Source organism: Typopeltis vanoorti, chromosome 1 (genome assembly GCF_054136105.1).
Source record: "Typopeltis vanoorti isolate ZY-2024b chromosome 1, IOZ_Tvanoo_1.0, whole genome shotgun sequence".
Lineage (NCBI taxonomy): Eukaryota > Metazoa > Arthropoda > Arachnida > Uropygi > Thelyphonidae > Typopeltis > Typopeltis vanoorti.
Window position 1 is genome coordinate 77,348,674 of NC_143549.1, and position 21,437 is coordinate 77,370,110.

A 21,437-nucleotide genomic window follows, 5' to 3' on the forward strand; every position below is an offset into this window, starting at 1 on the left:
GGGGTGTGACTGTAGACGATTTGAGAATACACACTAAGCATCAAAAATGACCTGACTGAGCATCTATAATGATCACTAATTCATGAGAAGTATAGAAATAGAAGACACGACACAACATAAATTTTAAAAAATGAATTTTAATTAGGAAAAGATTTTTGGAAAATTTTCTAGTGTTCTTTCAATTTTCTCTGGGAGAAGCCCCCCCCCCCCTTTGGGTGCACCATTGTATCTCTCCAAGATACATCAACTCATGCTTTCCTAACTACTCCAATAGGTACCCTAAGAAATGTTCACTTTATTCCTCCAAATAAAAAACTTAACTATATCCTTCCCACGCACTAAAAATAATTCAAAAATGAATACATGCCTTAGCTAACAGCAGTTACTTTCACCGGACAACTGGCATACACTACGGTCATCTAGAACAAAAACAAAATAGTATATGAAGTAATACTAACTCCTCTGACTGCCATCAAAAAACAAGCCAGATCCAGTATAAAGTATATCTTTTGGGAAATCTTCGACATTCATCGTATCACCTTTTCAATATCAGGGACATTTTTTTTTTTAAATTTGTTAATGATACTTTTTCGTCATATCTAGAATACAATTCAGTAAAATATCAGGTTGCGATTACATGCGTCAGGTTTAGCATAAATAAATATAATCATAATAAATAATAAAACTTGCTTCTATAACTTTCGCGTTTCAGAATTGAATAGGAGAGAAATCGATATGATTGTTGATATTAACAATAACTTGTACCAATACCAAAAGTAAAATATGATTTTAATTTCCATTCTATGGAGGTACAATAGCAGTGTTAATAATAATTCGTTTTCGGCATCTTCTCATTAACCTTCTTTTAAAATCAGCTCACTTGCACGTGGCGCAATCTTAAAGCATTACTGCAAAGCAGAGTAGCAACATAAAACACATTAACCAACGTGCACCTAGTCGGCATATGCAATATAACACCACTTCACTGGAAAATATCACGATCATGCACTTACTGTAATACTACCGATATTCCATCACTTAGCAGCAGTGGAAATAATACTTAATTACCACTCATATTTAGATTTACACTTATTCTTGCTTTAACTCCACTAAAACGTCCGGTTCGTTTCATCTCAATACTATAGTATAATTCTGCCAATCAACCTCTTCCACGCAACGTTCATGACTACGTTAGCGTTATCAACGCCCTAAGCAGGCGCCATCTTTTGTTGCCAATTTTGAGCGCCTCCTGTAGGCATAAATTTTGAAAGCAGAACAATTCAGAAACAAAAATGGCGGAAGGTAGTACCGTTGGGTCTGGAAGTGTTTTTTGCAGGTGTGTATGCTAAGCTTTCGATGAAAAATTTTGCTGTGTAATTGTAATAAAATCTCGGAGGAATTTCATTCATTTAGAAGCGAGCAAATGAAAGCTCTGAATTCTGAGTAAAATTTAACAGCAAGTCGTTATGAAAATGAAAGCCATTATTCATAAATTTATGTTTACCTTAGAAAATGCAAGCCAGTGTGAAAACTATGATTTACATACTGTAAGGATAGGTTTTGTAATTATAATGTTAGGCATCATTGTTGCAATAAAAGCCAAAGCTAGGAATATATATAGATCATGGACCTGTTGGCAAGCCAAATCATTAAGACAAATGAAAGGTCACTGTATACCACAAAATGTGTTGTAAATTTTTATGAACAAAATTTTCTGTAATGAATCTAAGTTTGTATGTTTTTTTATTTGCGTATTCCTTTATGTTATTCATTAAAAAACCACCATAATGCCACTTATGATATAAAATTAAGCAATTCAAGTTTCCATTAAAAATTATTCAGAATTGTATCGTATAGTGTGTTGAAAGTCAGTATTATAAATGATGAGACACGACTGTCTCGATTCCCTGTATCTTCCACAAAGGTGGTGGCCTAACCTAGGTGAATCAAAAAATCTGATACTTCAAAGCACGCTATCATTTTCAGAAAATGAATGCGTGAATAGAAAAGCGATGTTTGAAATTAAATCTGATAAAGAGTTCGCGTTTCATACAGAGTGGCAAGATCTGTTTTTTTTTCTTTTTTTATATGACAACAGGAATTTTATTATTGAAATTAACATGATGTGATGTGCATTCATTACCTTAATTCAAAGCGAATGTTTATTTCCTTTTTATAATTTCAGTTTTTTTTTCAAATTTAAATGATTACAAGGTTATATTAAGTATATTCAGTTATCAAAATTTCTGAATTAAAGCTTTTAGAGAAGTCCTCTTTTGCATGCTGCTGGTAAAAAAAAAAAAAAAAAAAAAAAAGAAATTTCTTGTTATTTTGTATTTTATTTTTTCGTGACATTAAAAAAACTTTTAGCTCATTTAAAATATAAAACACCAAATAAAAAAGACAACCCTGAAATGTAATAAAAATCGAACTACTTATTTTTTTATATTAGAAAGTTTAACATTTTATTTAAAAATAAATTGGTGTAATTTTAAAATTTCAAAATATGAGCATAGTTTTGCATCTCTTTATGTCTTGTGAACAAGCTGGAATGCAACCGATGTTTTTGTCTTATGTTGATTTTGAGAATAACGTTTGAAATTTAAATGGTTATTTCTTTTGTTAGCAAATGTATCTCTACTGTGTTAAAACACTGCACCAGATGAACACTCGATGAAAACGTTCATTATTCATTTTCACAAAAAATAGTAGTTAAAAAAATTGCCAATATTAACATATCCTTAGAAATTTGTGAGCAAATATTGTTATACAGCTTCGAAAGACTCATTGTCAGATGAGCACATAATTGAAAGCATTTTTTTCCCTTAAAGAAAATTAAAATAGATTAGTGTTAAAAAAAAAATTATAAATTATATAGTGTTTTCAATATTTCTGCAAAGTTAAATTTGCCTTTGGGTCCAGGGAAATCCTCAGCCCAGTGGCCAGGAGCAACTGATTAAGTCCACTAGTGGTAAGTTTATAAGCCTACCTTTTGTTTCTCTATTTCAGATTGCACGTATTTATCTTTGCCTGTGCATTGTTCCCTGATGATGCCAATTTAATTTTGGAAAAATATAGGAAATGTGAATTAAATTATTTTAGTTAGTATTATCATCTATGTAATTTCCTTTCTAGAAATACCATTATTTTATGATAAAAGTAATATATTCATCATATATCATGCATATAAATTTTTTATGTATATTTATCCCATACAAGGGATAGTAGAACCTATAGTACATCAGTGCCATGTGTGAGGTTCAGATTATGATTGAAAAAGAACTTTATTGACATTTTTCTTAGCTGTAGGTTGAAACTGTTGGAAAACATCATGTGAAAGGCTGTCCCAGAGAACAGAGGTAGATAGAATAAAAGAAGAGAAGCAAATTTGATAATTTCCCATTGTACTGAAAGAGGGACATTGGACAGCTGCTGCTCTTGTTTTAAGAGGCCTAACTGTAAATGGAGGAATAATGTTTGTCAGTTCATTGGAGTCAATGGTCATGGAAATGCGTGTGGAAGAGACATAAACTCAAACATTGCTTCTGTGAGATAGAACTGGAAGTGAGCCTGTAAGGTAAGGATCATCTAAGAGCCAAATTGCTCTGCTGTGGACAGCATCAAGAATTTTTAAGATTTTAGGTGCACAGCTTCGAGTGTATGAGCAGTATTCTGAGGATGGGTGGATATGGAATTAATATAAAGTTAATAGTTGGGTGGATGTAAAATAACTTCTTGAGCCAAAAAGAATGCCTAGTTTTATAGAAGCTGAGGAAGCTATTAATGTGATGTATTTGTGCCAAGAGAGAGGTTGGGACAAATGTCTGTCCAAGGAGAGATGGTTTATCCTGTCTCATGATGTGTGTATTGCTGAGGATGAGGGAAGGTTAGCTGAGATCCTGTTGCAAGAGAAAAGCCAGGACTGCATGTTGGAAGCGTTGAAGGTAACTAGATTACTTGTCCTCTAAAGAATGGTATGGAGATCAGTGTTTAAGACTCTGTTCTGGATGATCTTGATGCAAAGGATGTCTGGGAGCTACATGGTTCTCAGAAGGGATGGGATGAATGGAGAGTCATGTTGTCCACAAAGCTATGGATAGGATTTGTAGTGACTGAGAGTAGGTCATTTATGTATAAGAGAAATAGAATAAGTGGGAGAACAGAGCCCCAAGGAGGCACTCCTGCAATGGTGTCAAAACTCAGAGAGAGAGTGTATGCCATCCACTATGACATGCAGTGAACAACTGGAGAGAAAGCTCGCTGTCCAGTTATGGAGGGTAGTAGGCAAACCAAAGGAAGGTAGTGTGCAAAGTAGGTCTTGATGCCAAACACAATTGAAGGTCCTGGAAATGTCAAGCATTACAGTACATGTCTCTCTGAACTTTTCTATGGCATGTGTCCAGTGGTAGATGATATAGTCCAAGATATCAGCTGTGGGTCTGGATTGGCAGAATCTATACTAGTGGTTGCTGATTAACTGGTGAGGTTCTAGGTAGTGAAGAATTTGACCATTGATAACTTTCTCCATTATTTTGTGGAGGATTGAAGTGATAGCAATTGGTCAGTTGACTTTTGTCTCCCTTTTTTGGAATGGGTGGTATATATGCTTGCTTCTTTGAGATGGAATAGGTGCCGGCTGAGTATAGAAGATTGAAGAGATGATAGACAGGTGTTTGCTCTGGAGCACAGCATTTTGGTAAAAGGAGAGAGAGATCATCAAGAATAGATGACTTTTGTAGTATATAGTTTGTCTAATATTTTTGTCTTTCTGCTGAAAGACCACAAGAAGCATATGATGCACAATTGCTGATATGGAAGGAGGTGATTTGCTTTCATTGCCGGCAAAGGTTGGCCGATTGGTAGAGCCTCTGCTACAAATGGCCCAGTTAAGTAAGTTTGAGCATGGTTAGTAGTTGGAAGGGGACCAATCGTTCGATGCTGTTGGCACACTCTCCCTCGATGAGTCTTTGAACTCCCTGGAGGTGTCAAAGAAAAAAAATAATTATATATATTCAAGAGTGATGTTAGGAGGTCAGCTTTTTTCTTTGAGTGCTGTAACTGTTGTGCCATCTGGATGGGGAAGAGAGGTCAGCAGAAGCAACCAACTTCTGTTCATAACTGTTGTTTGGGCAAGAAATAAGTTTTATGGATTTGGATTTGCTGAGAGTTGATTTACATTTATCACATGCTTCTACATAGGCTGAGTATGAAGTTTGGATGAATGGGTTGTCATGGGAGATTTTTTTCTCAGTTTTGCTGTCATTGTTTGTATTTCATTTTTCATTTTTACTTTATTGTTATGTGAAAGGAAAGAGTGGGGCCATTCCAGTGCAGTTGAGATAAACTCGTGAACATGACAACCATACAAAAAGCAACTAGTCTCCTTGCCATTCTGCAGCCTCGATAGTGCTTCCCAGATACCACTACTTGGACTCCTTCGCCTGGCACGATGTGGCAGGGAAATCTCCTGATTTGGCCACAGCCACTGCTTTAGAGGCCAAACACAGCATTTGCCACTTCAAGCCCTGCTCCCAATAAGCAGGATGGTGGTGTTTCACTAGGCGATGAAGGCCATCTAGTGGTCTAGTTGGCATTTCCTCCAACTAAGAAGATATCCTTTTTGCAGTAGGAATGCTTACTGCAAGCACTAGGATCCCCCTTTTGTTTCCACAAAAGGGATCCTGGTGCCTAAACTGACCTGGAACATAACCACGCCACATTTGATTTGACAGGAAGATGCTGTATATTGCTTATTCTCACCCATTAGTGGCCCAATTAATATGGAATAAACTTCTTTTTTCTTTTTCTTTTTCTTTTTTTTTTGGATAGCCATTTTTAAATATACATTCCTGTGCATGTAGTAGTAGAATATTGTTTTTCCATTCTAATCAGAACATGAAAAAAACCTAACACAGTGCTTTTTTTTTTTTATACATGATCTTGAAACCAGTGATGTTCTCAGATAATAAACCTTCACAAATTTTAGTAATCAATTTCCTGATATCTACCCCAAAGGGGTGTTCAAGTTACTCTGATACTACATGATTAAGTTTACATTATTAATAATCTCCTACCCACAGTTTTCTTCCAAATTAGTCTATTGCTTGTGAGAACACTAAATTATTATCATACCTAACATTTTGTTCTTCTAAGGCACTTCTGACTAAATCATTCCACCTAGACCTTGGTTTTCCTCTGAGTCATTTTCCTGCCATCTTGGCATCAAACATCTGTTTTGCTAACCTTTCCTCTCCCATTCTATTTCAATGACCATTACACTTAGATTAGCTCTGCTTACACATTCTTGAATGCTAATAGTGTCAGGGTCCTTTTTAATATCATTTTTAATATAATTCTGCCATTGGTTCACTCCACTAATTTTTCTCAGAACCCTCATATCTTTGGTCTCTAGTCTTTGATCAAGCTTTGTTTCTAACCCAACTCTCAGATCAATAACTTAAAACTGGTTGTATACTGCTTGTTTGGTGTTTTGGCTAATTTCTCTCTTATTCCATATACATTTATTCACCTGTCTATCCACCATACCTGTTTTGCTTATTCTTTTGTTTATTTCCAGATTTACTCTGCCATTTTGCCTAAATAGCTTAAATTTTTTACTTGTTCTATAGGATCTCCATTCAGAACAGCTGAAGTTTTCTATGTTTATATTTTTGTAGTTTTGGTCTTTTTATTGCTGATTTTCATGCCAAATTTGTTACAGCTGTTATTTAATTTAGTTAGAGAATTCTGGAGACCTGCACTAAATGTGTTTAGCGGTACATCATCATCTGCATAAAGCAAAGAGCTGAGTTTGACATGTCCAATTCTAATATCAGGCCTTGCTGCTTTCTTTCATGGTATGATCCATACAGATGATGAATAAGAGTGGAGATAATGTGCATCCTTGTCTTATCCCCTGATTTTACATCAAACCATCTTCCTGTATTTCCTTCATTTCTAACTGCTGACTGACTGACAACTTAAATATAGACTATGGATTGCTCTGTATAATGTTCCATTCATCCCATATAATTGTAGTGTTTTGAAAAGCTTTTCTTTAGGTGCCTTGTGTATGCCTTTTCCAGATCAGCAAAACTTAAGTACAGATCTCTGTCATATTCCTATGATTTCTCAACTAATTTGACTTAAAGTGAAAATCTGATGTTGACAACCTCTGTTTGGCCTGTATGCAGCTTGTTCTCCAAGTTTCCCTTCCACAATCTTTCTCGACCTCTTTTCAAGTATGCTTGCATAAATCTTACCTGGAACACTTAGTAGACAAATATCTCTCTAATTCTCACATTCAGTTTTATACCCTTTTTTTACATGGATACCATGAGAGAGAGCTCTAATGTAATTGGGAATTCTGACTCCTGAGCAGGCTTTCTGAATTATGCAGTGTGTAGCCACTGCAAAACTTTTATCCCTCCATACTTAAGCATTTCTGGTCAAATATCATGTACTCTGGCTGCCTTTCCCATTTTGAATTTTTCATTGCATTTTTCTACCTCAAATATTGATATGTATTCCTCTTAAAATTGTTTAGTACAGTTCTGTCACTCTTTTTTCATTTAATAGTCTTTTTTTAATAGTTTAAGAGTAGTTACTCTAAATATCTAGGATATCCTTATCTTCAGTTTTCATATTATCTTTATCATCCTTGATTACTTTTACAGTACTCTTTCCTCCATTTTTCTTTTTTTTTTTCTACCTCAAATATTGATATGTATTCCTCTTAAAATTGTTTAGTAGTCACTCTTTTTTCATTTAATAATCATTTTTTAATAGTTTAGAGTAGTTACTCAAAACATCTAGGATATCCTTATCTTCAGTTTTCATATTACCTTTATCATCCTTGATTACTTTTACAGTACTCTTTCCTCCATTTCTAGGCTTCTTCAATAGCTTCCAGATATTTATTGCCATCTTCCTAATATTTATTTTCCATACTTTTACCAAAGGCTTCCCATGACTTGTTTAGCTACTTTTACATATAGCTTAGCTCACTTATATATTTCTCTATGTTCTTTTAGGGCATCTGCAAACTTATTTGATCAGAACTTTTGGTATGTTGTCTTCTTTTCAGAACTACTGTTTTAACTTCTTGTGTCCACCATGGGGTTATTTTTCTATCCTTACAGACAACTTCACCACCTACCTTCTTTGCTGAATCAATCAGTCTTCTTCAGCTGCAAGATTTAGTTTTTGTTCTCAAACTGCTTCAAATTTCCTTTGATAATGTTTGGATAGTTGAGTGTAATTTATGTGTAAAAGCTGCTTAACTTTCACTTTCATTCTTTTTAAAACTTTCTTATATACTGTTCTTTTCACTGTGAAATCCATTTTTATCCTACTTAGTACTAAGCACTGGTCACTTACAATTTCAAATCCTCTGTACACTTTTATCCTGAACACAAATTTTAGTGTAATATAGTATTCAGGACCTCTCCATCTCCAGTGGTGTCATAAAACTCATTGTGGGTCTGCATTAGCTGATACAAATCCTATCATATACTTAAACTCATTGAATATCTGCATTCTCTTCTCTATCAGACAATTCATTTCATGCTCTTACTACATTGGAAATATTTCTGTCATATGTCATTGATTTTTTTTATTTTGGTGTTTTTGATATTAATTGATATATTTTAAGATTATTATTGTAGTTTTTAGTGGAGTTATTGTATTACCTAAATTCAGTACCAAAAGCTTGTCAAAACACAGAGATGACAAAATCACAAGTTAAATGTTAATGCTGGTGAACAGAACCTTTGTCCCGCTAAGCACACATGTGCATCATCAATGTCTATCTGCACTCACAACCTCCAAGGGCAAATGATTCCACGTCACTTACTCCTTTCTTACTACATTCATTTTCAACTTACATGGATTTCCTCTCTCACCCTCTTTCTACCCTCCATAAAATTAAAAATTTTATCTATTAGTATGTTGTACACCTTTTAATAGTTTATAAGTCTATCAGACCACCACCACTCTTTCTCCTGTCTGCAGCCCACAAATTCTCAGTCTGTTTTCAAAATCAACATTCCACAGTGTTGATTATTTTTAACACTCTCCTTTAATTGAATATCAATGCATTAAGGACTAATCCCTGTAGTATACCAGTGGTCACCTTAAATCTTACAAAGTTACATCTCCCATTCACCACTTTTTAATGTATCAGTTAGCCACCTTCTTATCCAGACTAGTAGTTTATAATCCAATCAGATATCCTTCATCTTATGCAACAGCCTTCTATGCTGAATCCTGTCAAAAGTTTTAGCAAAGTCCAAACCATCACATTATTATAAAATGTGAGCAAGTTATTCAAATATTACCTTCCTTTAGTAAATCCATGCTTTTGTTGCAAAGCAGATTCTCTATCAATCCATTTTTGTGTGCAGTCTTTTACCAACTTTCGAACTTTTTAAAAGTTCCTGTGACATAACTACAAACAGTAAAATTACAATAATCACAGTAATAAACTTTAATGAAAGTACAGATATTTTGTACTGAAAATAATAGTACATGATCAGTGTGTAGGAACAAGCAAATCAAAGAATAGGAATACAAGGTACATAACAATCAGTTTACCAGTTAAAAACAGTTGCAGTGAGCTAGAAATTAATGTTAATAAATAATAAAATTATTTTTGATGTTTACATAAAATGAGAATCTCCCAAACTTTTGGGAAAGAGAAACAATTCAGGCTAGGCAAATGTAAAAGGGCTTCACAACTTTCTTTAAAAAAGTGTTACTGTTATTTTCGGTACAAAATATCTGTACTTTAATTATAAAGTTTATTACTGTGGATATCATGTAATTTTGTTACTCAACTTTTCCAAAACTTAACCACCACCACTCCAAAGAAACTAATACATTGAAAAAATTCTTTCATACATTTCTTATTGTACATTCTGTGCTGAGGCTTAGCATGAAGTCAAAGGAACAGCCAGTTCAGCATAACACACTATTAGAATTGCTGAAATCCCATCATTCCCTGTTGCCAAATTCATATTATTCATTTTATGCAATGAAGAAGACATTAATTCAGCTAGGAAAGTTTATATGGTTAAGTTGTCTGGAGAGATATAAAAATAAGAACCCCCCCCCCATGGTGGACACAAGAAGTTAAAGAAAGAAAGAATTGCTGGCCTGGTTGGCCAAATGGTTAGCGTATGTGTTCTCCAGCTAAAGGCTATGGGTTTGAATCCTGCATGGATGTTTGTGATTGTCTGTGAAAATACAAGTTGTGTCGATGGGCATTAGATGGTGTTGATGATACGGCTCGCCGTAGTTGGATTGAGTGGTGGAAATGGAGAGTTGTAGAGTAGATGTCCTTCCTCAATGAGTCTTTGGACTCCCTGGAGGTGTCACGTAATTATAATAAAAAAAAAAGAAGCTCCTAGCAAATAAGTTGTCAGATGCCCAGAAAAGAATATGGGTATGATTTGTTTATGCCTGCTTCACTTTTGTGCCTCTCATAGATTAAGATTGGAGGAGGGCGATGAGTCATGCCTCTTCCTGGCTTTCTACACACAGATGGTGTCTAGAAAGTCTAATACTAAATGGTCTAAAACTTGGCCTAAAATTTAAGTAATTGAACAAAAAATAAAATAATATAAAATGCAAATAATAAGAAAAAGCAAATCTCCCAACCTTGATGGCTACTCCTACTCTCCAGTCCCTTTAACAAGTGCCTTCTTTCCTCCACCCCCAGTTGCTCTGATTTTTTTCTTTCCTTTCTTTTTTATTTTTTTAGGTGTTTATGGTCCATTTTGCGCTCTTCTTTCTATTAATATTTTCAAATATCTGCCACCATGCTCCCAAAACATGTTATCAAGTACATCTGGATAAGAGACTAAAAAACAGTGTAAATCGAAGAAAAAAATTGAAGTTATTTGCAAATGGAGAAAGGTGAAACTTGATCAGACAGATGTGTGTCTTATCTTCACCGTAACAACTATAATGAAAAATAAGCTCTTTTGAGAGTCACGGTGAAGAACTTTCAGTGGAAGAATTAGGAGAGCCATCTGAACAACTCCAAAGAAGACACAGAAGAATGAAGGTAATTCTGCAATGCTAATTAGGACCCTAACAATGATATCAATGCAAAAGGCTATTGCTCTTATTAATAACAGATGTAAGATTTTCTATAGGAGTCACCCAACAGGGAATGGAGCTCAACCGTTAAGAGAGGAATTGAGACAGTTCTATAGCCATACCATTATAACTTATTATCAGAAAAGAAGAATGCCAAACAGACATCTATTCTCTATGCTATTATTTTTAAAGCAGCAAATTTTATTTCTTTTTCTTAAACATTATACAATTTTCAATTCGAAATTTCATAAAATAAAACATTTTTTTAACTATTTTGTGTTGATTACTGAAAATTTTAAACTGAAAAAAAAAAAAAATCAGCTAATGCCTTTTTGTTCCCTATACGGGAACAAAAAGGCATTAGCTGATTTTTTGAGACTGAGTGGGCAGTTCAATCTCCACTGGTAGCCAATCAGAGGTAGCTGGCCCAAGGCTAATCAGCATGCAGTGAAGAAGGCAGCTATTAAGTACCGCCATCTGGTGGTCCCTAACACAATATATTTAATGTCTAAAAATAGTGTGGGTTCGACGGCCGATTTTCGTGAGTTTATGGGACGAAAAACCCGCTAGCCCATGCCAGAGATCGACTAACTCTGGAACTGGTCGAGAAAAGGCTTAGAAAAGGTTTCTCTAATCGGTGACTAAATTTGAACACCTTTCGTCGTGCGGTCAAGTGCTGTAGAGTGCAAACGCCACTTCTACTGAGCTAAAACTGAACCTAATGTATTTATATATGTTCCCATTATATTTTTGCTTTATTTTATGCTGGAAATCTTAGGAACTTAACTCTAGCATAAACTGAGTCATACAGAAAAAAATTTAACTTTTTCAAGATCAGATTTTTACTTTACAACAAATAATTTAGAAAACATGACAAGGATCTGTGCTTAAGTTTTGTAGATCTGAAAAGACATATGATAAGGTGCCTAGAGAAAAACCTTTTAAAACACAAAAATTATATGGGGTAAATGGAACATTATACAGAGCAATACATAGTCTATATTTAAGTTGTAAATCAGCAGTTAGAATTGAAGGAAATACATGAAGATGGTTTGATGTAAGACAAGGATGCATTATCTTCTTTTATTTATCATCTTGTACTGGATGTATTTGGTAGTGCGACATTACCTGCATAAACCATAGAGCTAAATTTGATATCTCCAGTTCTAATATCAGGTTAATGCCACTTGGCATGAAAATCAGCTATAAAAAAAACCAACACTATGAAAATAGGCAGAAACATAAACTTCAGTTGCATTCTCAGTGGAGAACCTAGAGAACAAGTAAAAACATTTCAACTATTTAGGCACAGTTTTTACTGAAGATGACAAATTAAACTAGGAAATAGACAGCAGAATATGCAAAGATGGTGTGGTGGGAAGCCAGTTAAATTTATGTGGAATATGAGAGAAATTTGCCAAACCATGAAACTAGCAGTATACAAGACACTGTTCAAACCAGTTTTAAGTTATTGATCTGAGAGTTAGGTTAGAATAAAGCACTTGATCAAAGACTAGAGACCACAGATAAGAGATATGAGAAAAATAGAGACCTGAACAGATGGTATGGCAGAATCGTATTAAAAATGAAGACATTAAGAAGGAACTTGACATTGTTTGCATTCAAGAATGTGTGTGAGCAGGGCTAATCTAAGGTGTTATGGGCATTTAAATTAAATGGGAATAGAAAGGTTAACAAAACAGATGTTCATGTCAAGATAGCAGGAAAACAACCCAGAGGAAGACCTGGAAGATCTGACCAAATCAATCCACAAGGTCTAGTGGATTGATTTGGTCAGAAGTGAAGTGCTTTAGAAGAATGAAATCTTAGATATGACAATATTGGAGTGCTAACAAGTAATAGGCTAAATTTGGGGAAAATGATTAATAGATTATTAATAACGTAAGCTTAAACATGGTGTGCTGTCATAGGTAGCCTTGAACACTCTTGAGGGTACTTATCAGGAAATTGATGACAGTGATGATGCAATACAGTAGTACAGTTCTTGTATTACTGCCTTATATATCTTTCTTCCTCCTCCATTGTAAAGTTAATATAAATAAGGATAACTATATTTGAAATATACTTATTAGAAAAATTTCTGTTCTGATATTTTCTATTCTAGATAATAGAAAAAATTGAGAAATATTTAAAGTAATTTAGACAGAATAAAAATAATCAGATCATGAGGAGGCAGGAAAAAACACTTCAGTTTGAGACTTTTTGAATGTATCTTAAGGGAAAAGAGAGTTTCTGAACTGGGCCAATGATTCTGTCAGAACATTAAACAAAAGTAATGTGATATGACTTTTTAATCAGGAAATTTGCACTTCTCACAGTCATTGCTTGAAGCTTTGCAAGAGGCAAAAATTAGAGATGTGATTTTAATAGAGAAGTAGAAAAGAGATGGCAGTGTTTGTTGGAACTAATGATTTAAGTAGTAACAAATATAGTGTGAGAGAGGATATCAAAGGACTGTTGGATGGAGGTGAAACTTGGTGAAAATGTTTTATTACTGAGATGCAATAATACCAAGTTAAGTAGAGCTATGATAGCAATGATTCAATGTGCAGACTATGTAGAAGAAATGGGTGTGACTTTTTTTGATTTGTGGAGTTAGTCTGATGGTAGAAAAATCTTTTACAAGACAAACTGCCTATACTTGATAGATTTGGCATCTGGACTCTGGCAGGCTTATTGGGTGAGACGTAATGCAATCAGAAAAATTAGATCATCATCATGGGGGAATGGTGAGAATGTGTCTGTAAGTTGATTTTTGGTATGCAAATTTGACAGTGATATGAATGTCATTGAGCATGGTTATGTATCTGGTGAAGGGGGTGGAAACACTTCTTTTTGAGTGTTTCTTAAAAGGGAAAAGAGAAAGTTTCTGAACTGGACCAAACAGACTGCAGAAGTAAGTATAAGAAAAAGTCAGATAGTAACTTGTTACATCTATTCGCAAATGCCAGAGCATCAAAAAAAGGGGTTGAGTTTTTTGCTTTCATAAATGTGTTGTAGCCTAAGATTGTTGTCATTGGTGACAGCTGACTATTGGAGTCAGATGTAACAGGGATCTAGTATGAAGGGTATAGTATTTTGTAAGGACAGAACAGATAAGTGTGTGTGGGGGGGGGGGGGGGGTCCTAATGATATCTACTAGTTTGGGTCTAGGTAGAGTAGAAATACATGAAAGCAATAATAATAATTTTCCATGTAGCAGGGAACAATGAAATACATCACTAAATCACCCTAATATGTGCTAAATTAGTAATCATGTATGACTTAAATTATCCAGAAATTGATTGTATAGCAAAGAAAACTAATAAAAATGAAACAAAATTTATCATGCTGTTGTGAGACAACTTTCTCAAACACCATACAAAAGAAGGAACTCGACATCAGAGTGTGTTATATTTGATCATAGTTGTTGAAGGGGTCTCAGTTAATAATGTGGCTCATTTGTTGCTAGTTGGTCACAGTGATCATACTGTACTGATCTTGGAAGTAGCCAACCATATGGGTTGTCCAATTAGGACAGGTTACATGCTGCACTCAAAGCTGGAAATCATGACAAACTTAGGATAATACTTTCTCTTTAATTTAATGGCTAATATAGCCTACTTTCGTTTATGAGTGTCCCTAGCCATTAAAATAATAGTTTATTTTTATAGGAGTAACATGGGAATTTTCACAGAAATAATACCTATACTCTCTCTTTTGTCTAGTGGTATCAGTTCCTAAAAAGGGAAAGATATCTGCAGTGCATTGGAAGCTTTGAAGACGTGCTTAAATGAGGCGTTATCAGAATGTGTCCCTAGAGTTCAAAGAACAGATAGGATGAGAGTGAAATAGATATGTAGCCTTGTTAAGCATGAGGTCTTAAGAAAAAGATAATGTGAAAGGAGTAAAACAATAAATTACCCAATAACCACAGTAATTAACTTTAATGAAATGAAAGTACAGATATTTCATGCTGAAAATAACAGTACATCATCAATGTGTAGAAACAAGCAAATCAAAGGAACGGGAATATAAAGTACATACAGCAGTCAGTGGTTTACCAATTAAACACTGTTGCCGCATGCTAGAAAGTAATACTAATAAATAATATTAAAAAGTTTTTAATATCATTATACCTCAAATAAATAAAAGAATGGATGTGGAAGAATAATTTTACTTGAATAGACATAGTACAATTGTGTCAGAAGCTGATGAGGGTGTTAAAATAATGAGTGCTCACTACATTAAGATCTGTCAACCAGATATATGTGACATTATATGCAGTGGTACCACTCTATTTGGTAAAGAGTTAGAGCTACATGAGAATGAGGTTCAAGAGCTGATACTTAACCTGAATAAGAATTCGGCAATAGGGACAGATGGGTAACACTGCATACACTAAAGAAACATTCACTCAAACTGACCAGGCACTGACATGTTTGTTTAATATGAGTCTCAGCTCAGTAAAATACCAGAGGTTTTTTTTTTTTTAATGGGAAACTCATCCATGAGAGCTTAGTATGCTAGTACCATGGATAGACAACAAGGAACTTCTTCACATTTATCTTGAAAAGTTATGAATTGTATTCCTTGGAAGGGCACCAGTGGAAGGAATTAATGAGTAGAAGGAGAAATTTTTTCTGTGAGTTTGGAGATCACTGCAAGGAAGTATTGGTTAGTTAATGTATGTATTTAAACTGATATGACATGGACGGTATTATTGATTCTAATTCTGATGAATGGCAATGGTAAAAGTATTAGTAGAAGATACAGGCAATGGAAGCTGAGCACCTGTGTGAAAGTGGATGAGGTGTATCACTGATTTGGGGATCATTGATCAGTCTGACTGCACTTTTCTGCACAGAGTCCAGTATCTTTAAGGAATGCTCGGGGGCACCATCCCAGATATGGGAGCAATATTCAGTGGTTAGATAGAATTGTGATTTGTATAAAGTAACACTTCGAGCAAAAAAGAAAAAACCTAATTTTTTGAAGCAGAGGAGGCAATATTTGTAATATGTTTGTGCCAAAAGCAATTTGAGGTTAGTGTTACCCCAAGAAGATAAATCTCATCCTGCATGGGGATTTGGGTGTTGTCAAAAGTAAGACTGGAAGAGGAGGGTTCTTTTTTATGTGATATAAGACAGAGTTATGATTTACTTGCATTGAAATAGACCAATCAGTGATACACCTCATCCACTTTCACAAAGGTGCCAGTTTCAATTGCCTGTATCTTCTACAAATACTTTTACAGATTATCCATATCCCACTGATGAATGTTTTTACCATCTGTATTAGGGTGGCAGTGGTTAGTGCACTGGAGATTGTGGGGATTTGTGCATTGCTAGGTTTGTCAAGTTAAAAGAAGGAATGCAATGTGATGTCATTAGCAAAACTGCACCTTCAAATCAAAAAATTAGAATAATCAAAGAAAATGTTGAATGATATGCAATTCTAATTTATTGCCTAGGAAATAATTATTACCCAATATGAATTAGCATAATCTATGACGTTGAGATGACTTTACAAATTGGGTTTTAAATCACATGTGCCTAAGATAAAGCCACTTATGACTTCCAATCAAAAGACAGCTACAGTGTGATGGTATAAGCAAAGACTGTTGTAGGATCAAAAAGGACTGGGAAAAAAAGGTACTTTTCAGCAATGAAAGCATGTTTTCTGTGTCTCATGGTCATCGAGGGATACGTGTTTGGTGTCTTAAGCAAAAAACATTTGATAAAGAATGCATGAAATGAAACGTTCAGTAAAATTTGCAACCTCTGTCATGATATGGGCTTGTATGACCGCAGAGATTCCAGGTAGGTTGTGTATTGTGTACAAAAGAGTCAATTCCAAAGCGTACCAAGACATTCTTGAGCACTTTATGTTACCGGCATTGGAAGATTTATGTGATGGTGATTTCCTTTTTCGGCAAAATGCAGCTTCTGATCACACTTCCATGATCTCTACTAGATGGCTCAAAGAAAGGCAAATCAGTGTAATTCCTTGACCAGCAGATTTAAACCCCATTGAGAATTTGTGGGGATTATGAAGAACATCTTCAAGAAGTTGCCACAAGAGACAAAAATGAACTTGTTTCTAGTCTGTAGACCATATGGGTGTGTTTTGATTTAAAAAAAAAAGAGAGATTTTGAACCTTTAGTAAATAATATGTCCAATCATTTATGAACAGTCATAAAAGCTGGGGGGGAGTGCATCTGAGTACTAATTATCATGTTGTTTCCCCTTTAACTGTAATTTTTGTGCATTTATTCTAATATTTGAACCACGTTAAAAATTCTTATTTTGTGAATGTTTTCAAATAACAGTTTTCTTATAAATCATGGTTATATAATCTACAAAAGTGCATAGATTTAGAATTTGCTGATTCATATTTGGCAATAATTATTTTCTATGCAATAAATTAGAATTGTAAATCATTCAACACATTTTCTTTTATTATTCTTTTGATTCGGAGGTGTATGTATTAGGTTGGTAGTCTGCTGAAGTAAGCCATTTTATGTATAGAAGGAATAGGGCGGACTAGTGAACAGAGCCTTGTGGAACCCTTGCATTGGTTGTATACCTAGAAGATAAGTGACCCCCCCCCTCCACCATCACCTGAAGTGAGTATCCGGTCAGATGGTGGTTCAGGTGCAGAAGTTAGGGTAGACCAAATGAGGAAGTTTTTTTCTTAACAGGCTTTTGTGCCAACCTAGTTGAAGACTTTTAAGATATCAAGGGCAACCATGAAACTCACCAGACTTTTTCATGGTATTTATCCAGATTTGGGTGACATGTGAGTAGATCACCTGTTGACCAACAGTGATAGAACCCATATTTGTAATCATTTATTACCTGAGAGCCTTCGAGATAGCATAGCAGGTTGATGTTGATAGCTCTTTTCATTACTTTGGAAAAAAACTGGAGTAAGAGAAATTAGATGGTAGTTTGAGGGTATTGATTTTTAAGGATAGGTTGAATATGAATTAATTTCCATACTGCAGGGTAGATACCAGTAGAATAAGAGCATGTAAAAAAAAGACAACACAGAATGGAATTCAACTCTGGAGCACAGACCTTTAAGACAGTTATCATGCAGGACTCACAGGAGCATCATGTGAGCAATGTGTGACGGTAAGTGGAGGGGGTAGTTTTGCATGACTTGTTTATTGCACCACTGTATGTACTGAAGTACTCTACTAAATTAATTTTATTTTTATATTATTATTAAGAAAGACTCATAAAGGCTCCTTAGAGAACTCACTCTTCTGAAGCTGGTTCTGCAGGTAAAGCATCAAGAGAAAGGCCATCATCACTTTAGTCACAGAACAAGTAATAATAAAAATATCATAATCAAGTTTATAATCATACAATAAGAAGAAGAAACAGGTGCTGGAAAAAATGAAAGTGACAGATTCCTCAACTAGAGTTTTTAATGGGAAATAAACAATTGTTGAAATGTAAAGACTACTAGAAATATGGATTAGAGAAAAGCAAATGAGACGTGATTATGTTTTTCAGGTCTTTATGTGAGAAAAGGCAAATACTATTTTTAATGAACTATTAGTGGATCATCTTCTTCAACAAATGCTCATTTCTAAGTTTACTGTCTCTCTCATGGCTGGCTGAAAGGGTTTAATAAAAGGGCAAATATTAAAATTGTTGTGAGGCATGGGGGATTCTGCCAGTGCCAACCAAGAGACAAGAGTTTAAAACTGAGTTTGTAGAACTTTTGGAAGAGGAGGACTATTTTCTACAGCAGGTCTTCATTGCATTCAAACAGGTATCTTCTGGAAGAAATTGTCAAGAAGGATTTATATTATGAAAAAGGAATCCAAACTACCCGGCCATGAGCCCATGAAGGACTGCTTCACTCTGCTCTGTTGTAGGAATGCCTCTGGAGACCCTCAAATCAAGCCTGTGCTTGTTTGTCATTCAGAAAATCCAAGGATTTTCAGCCAGAAGAGCATCACAAAGCTTTCTTTTGTAGGAATTTACTGGAAGAGCAACATGAGAGCATGGGTTACTAGGCAACTCTTCAATGATTGGATGGCAGAATTGGTCAGTGACCCTGAAATGGCATCCTACATCAGTGTGAAGTTTCCTTTTGTCAACATTGAATTCATCCTACCACTCCTCTCCTCCAGCCCATGGCCAACTTCAAAAAGACTACATGAAGCTGATGTTTGCCACGAGCACACATCAGCTCCAAATGCCCTTGTTCTCAGCGAGTATTGAAGAAGTACAACATCCTTGAAGCTGTTAGACTTTTGTAAAGGCAGGGAGAGAGGTAACTACAACCACTATGAACTCTATATGAAAAAAAAAAAAAAAAAAAAAAAAACTGTGGCCCCTCTGTGATTCACGATTTTGAGGAACAAAGCAACCATAAACTGAATTTCTCTATCTTCGGGAGGCAATAGGATTGGAAGTTGATGTGCAGGAACTTCTTCAAAAGCATGACAAAGAGATAAATGCAGGACCTCCAAGAGATGGCAAAGGAATCTGAATCGAACAGTGGTGAGGAGCCAGAGGAAGAGAGAGTGATGACTGTCTCTACTGCACAGATAAAACATTTCCTGGATTGTTGAGTATATTGCAGCTTTCCATCCTAACATAGAGGAGACAGAGTTAAACATCTGCTCCTTTGAAGACAGCACTATGGCCTTTAAAAAGCTATTGAATGAGAGGAAAAATCAGACCACCCTACACAGTTTCTTCAAACCTCTGGCAAGAGATTTTCCTTCATCCTCAATAGAAGGGAGCACTGTCATCTCAGAAGTCCCTGACACTTTTGTGGGAGACTCTTCTTCCTAGTACTAATCCTTCTCTTCCTCTCCATCACCTCAAGTTTAACATGTACAAGCCCAAGATGAATAAAGCTTTTTTTTTTTATTGTTATTTGTTTATTATTCAGTCTGTATGTATAATGCATGTTAATTAATATGTAAAAACATTTACAAAGCCTTAAATCAACAGCTTTGGGGACAATAAATTTTTGCGTTTCTGAAATGGATTACCTAACCCCCCCCCCCCCATTGAACATGTAACTCATTTAACATCACTTTTCCCAGAACAAGGGTCAACTATATATGTGAATCTGCCATACCCAGAGATCTCTCCTCGGATCACTGGTGTTCAATCTACTTATTAATTGTTAACATTAAACATACAGGAAAAAACAATCATGACTTGTGAGAGCTAGAAGCCAAGCATCTTCTAGCTTCATGAGAGCTGTTTGGAAAAACCTTTTGCCAGAATGAGCAAATCACTTAGGTGGTTTTCAAAATCCTGTGAACAATGTGGTTGAAGAAATCATTGCAGTTGGTGAAGACCTTAGTTTTGATAGTGTTGATGCAGAAGATGTTAAAGAATTATTGGATTCAAAAGATTTCAGTGACAATGATTTTCTTGAAATTGAACAACAACGCTCATATGAAGATAAAAAAAATGGAATATGAAGATGAGGTTCCAAAGGAGATAACAATCAAAGAACTGGATGGAATATTTCCCAGTTTAGAATTGCTTAAGCAGCAAGTAATGGATATGGATCCAGATGTTAATCGAAGAATGGTTGTTTGCCAAGGTCTAGAGAGTCATTTTGCTTGTTATCGTAGAATTTATGCTGATAAGAAAAAAAAAAAAAACTAAAACTGTTCAAACGATTCTTGATCATTTTTTGATAAAAAATTGTAGTAACTAATTGTAGGTACAATATTTATTAAACATTTACTTTACCATATAAAACCAATTATTAATGCAGTAATCGATCATGGAGAGAATTTTAATTTTTACCATTGATTATTATATTTGATTAACCCGATTTTGATATACGTGATAACATCGAGGGATTAATTAATCGCGTTAATCAAGGGATACTTATACTATTTATTTTTGAGAACGAAGTATGTCTGCATGATTTTTGCTTGACTCTGCATTGCTCTCCCCAATTTTGCATCATCTGCAAACAGCTGCCTATCACTAGTTAAACCCATCCCAGTATCATTAAAAATGAATCGGAGATGATAAAAGTGACATGAGAACTGAAGATAAAGATATTCTAGATGTCTGGAGTAATTATTTTGGAAGACTGCTAAATGAAACCTGCAGTGATCATTTAGTGATGCATGATGGTAGAAAACTCCCAAGAGGAATGCAGTTAGCACTACATATCCATACTTGAAGTAGAAAAGTCATCAAAAGCCTGAAATGTAAAAAGGCAGTTGGAGTAGATGAAAAATCGGCCATAAATGCTCAAATATGGAGGGATAAAAATTTTACTGTGGCCACATTGCATAATTTAGAAGGTCTATTCTATTCAGAGGGAC

General features: G+C 35.0%; 2 protein-coding genes across 5 annotated transcripts in view; one reads left to right on the forward strand and one right to left on the reverse strand.

The window, feature by feature from the left end:
- Nucleotides 1–1,203, reverse strand: part of LOC150110111 (cysteine-rich with EGF-like domain protein 2) — a 215,018-nt gene extending 213,815 nt beyond the window's left edge. Inside the window, exon 1 of one of the 2 annotated variants that reach the window (XM_090391457.1) lies at nucleotides 1,014–1,203. The gene's annotated coding sequence lies outside the window, so the exon portion shown is untranslated. Of the gene's footprint in view, nucleotides 1–458; nucleotides 484–1,013 lie in introns of those variants that run through there. The other variant, XM_090391462.1, reaches the window with a different exon arrangement.
- An 89-nt stretch (nucleotides 1,204–1,292) lies between these two features.
- LOC150110112 (putative E3 ubiquitin-protein ligase makorin-1) overlaps nucleotides 1,293–21,437 on the forward strand; it is a 287,948-nt gene continuing 267,803 nt past the window's right edge. For all 3 annotated transcript variants that reach the window (XM_090391472.1, XM_090391481.1, XM_090391489.1), the window contains exon 1: nucleotides 1,293–1,336. In XM_090391472.1, the coding sequence (XP_090247598.1) occupies nucleotides 1,293–1,336 (44 nt within the window). The remainder of the gene's footprint in view (nucleotides 1,337–21,437) is intronic.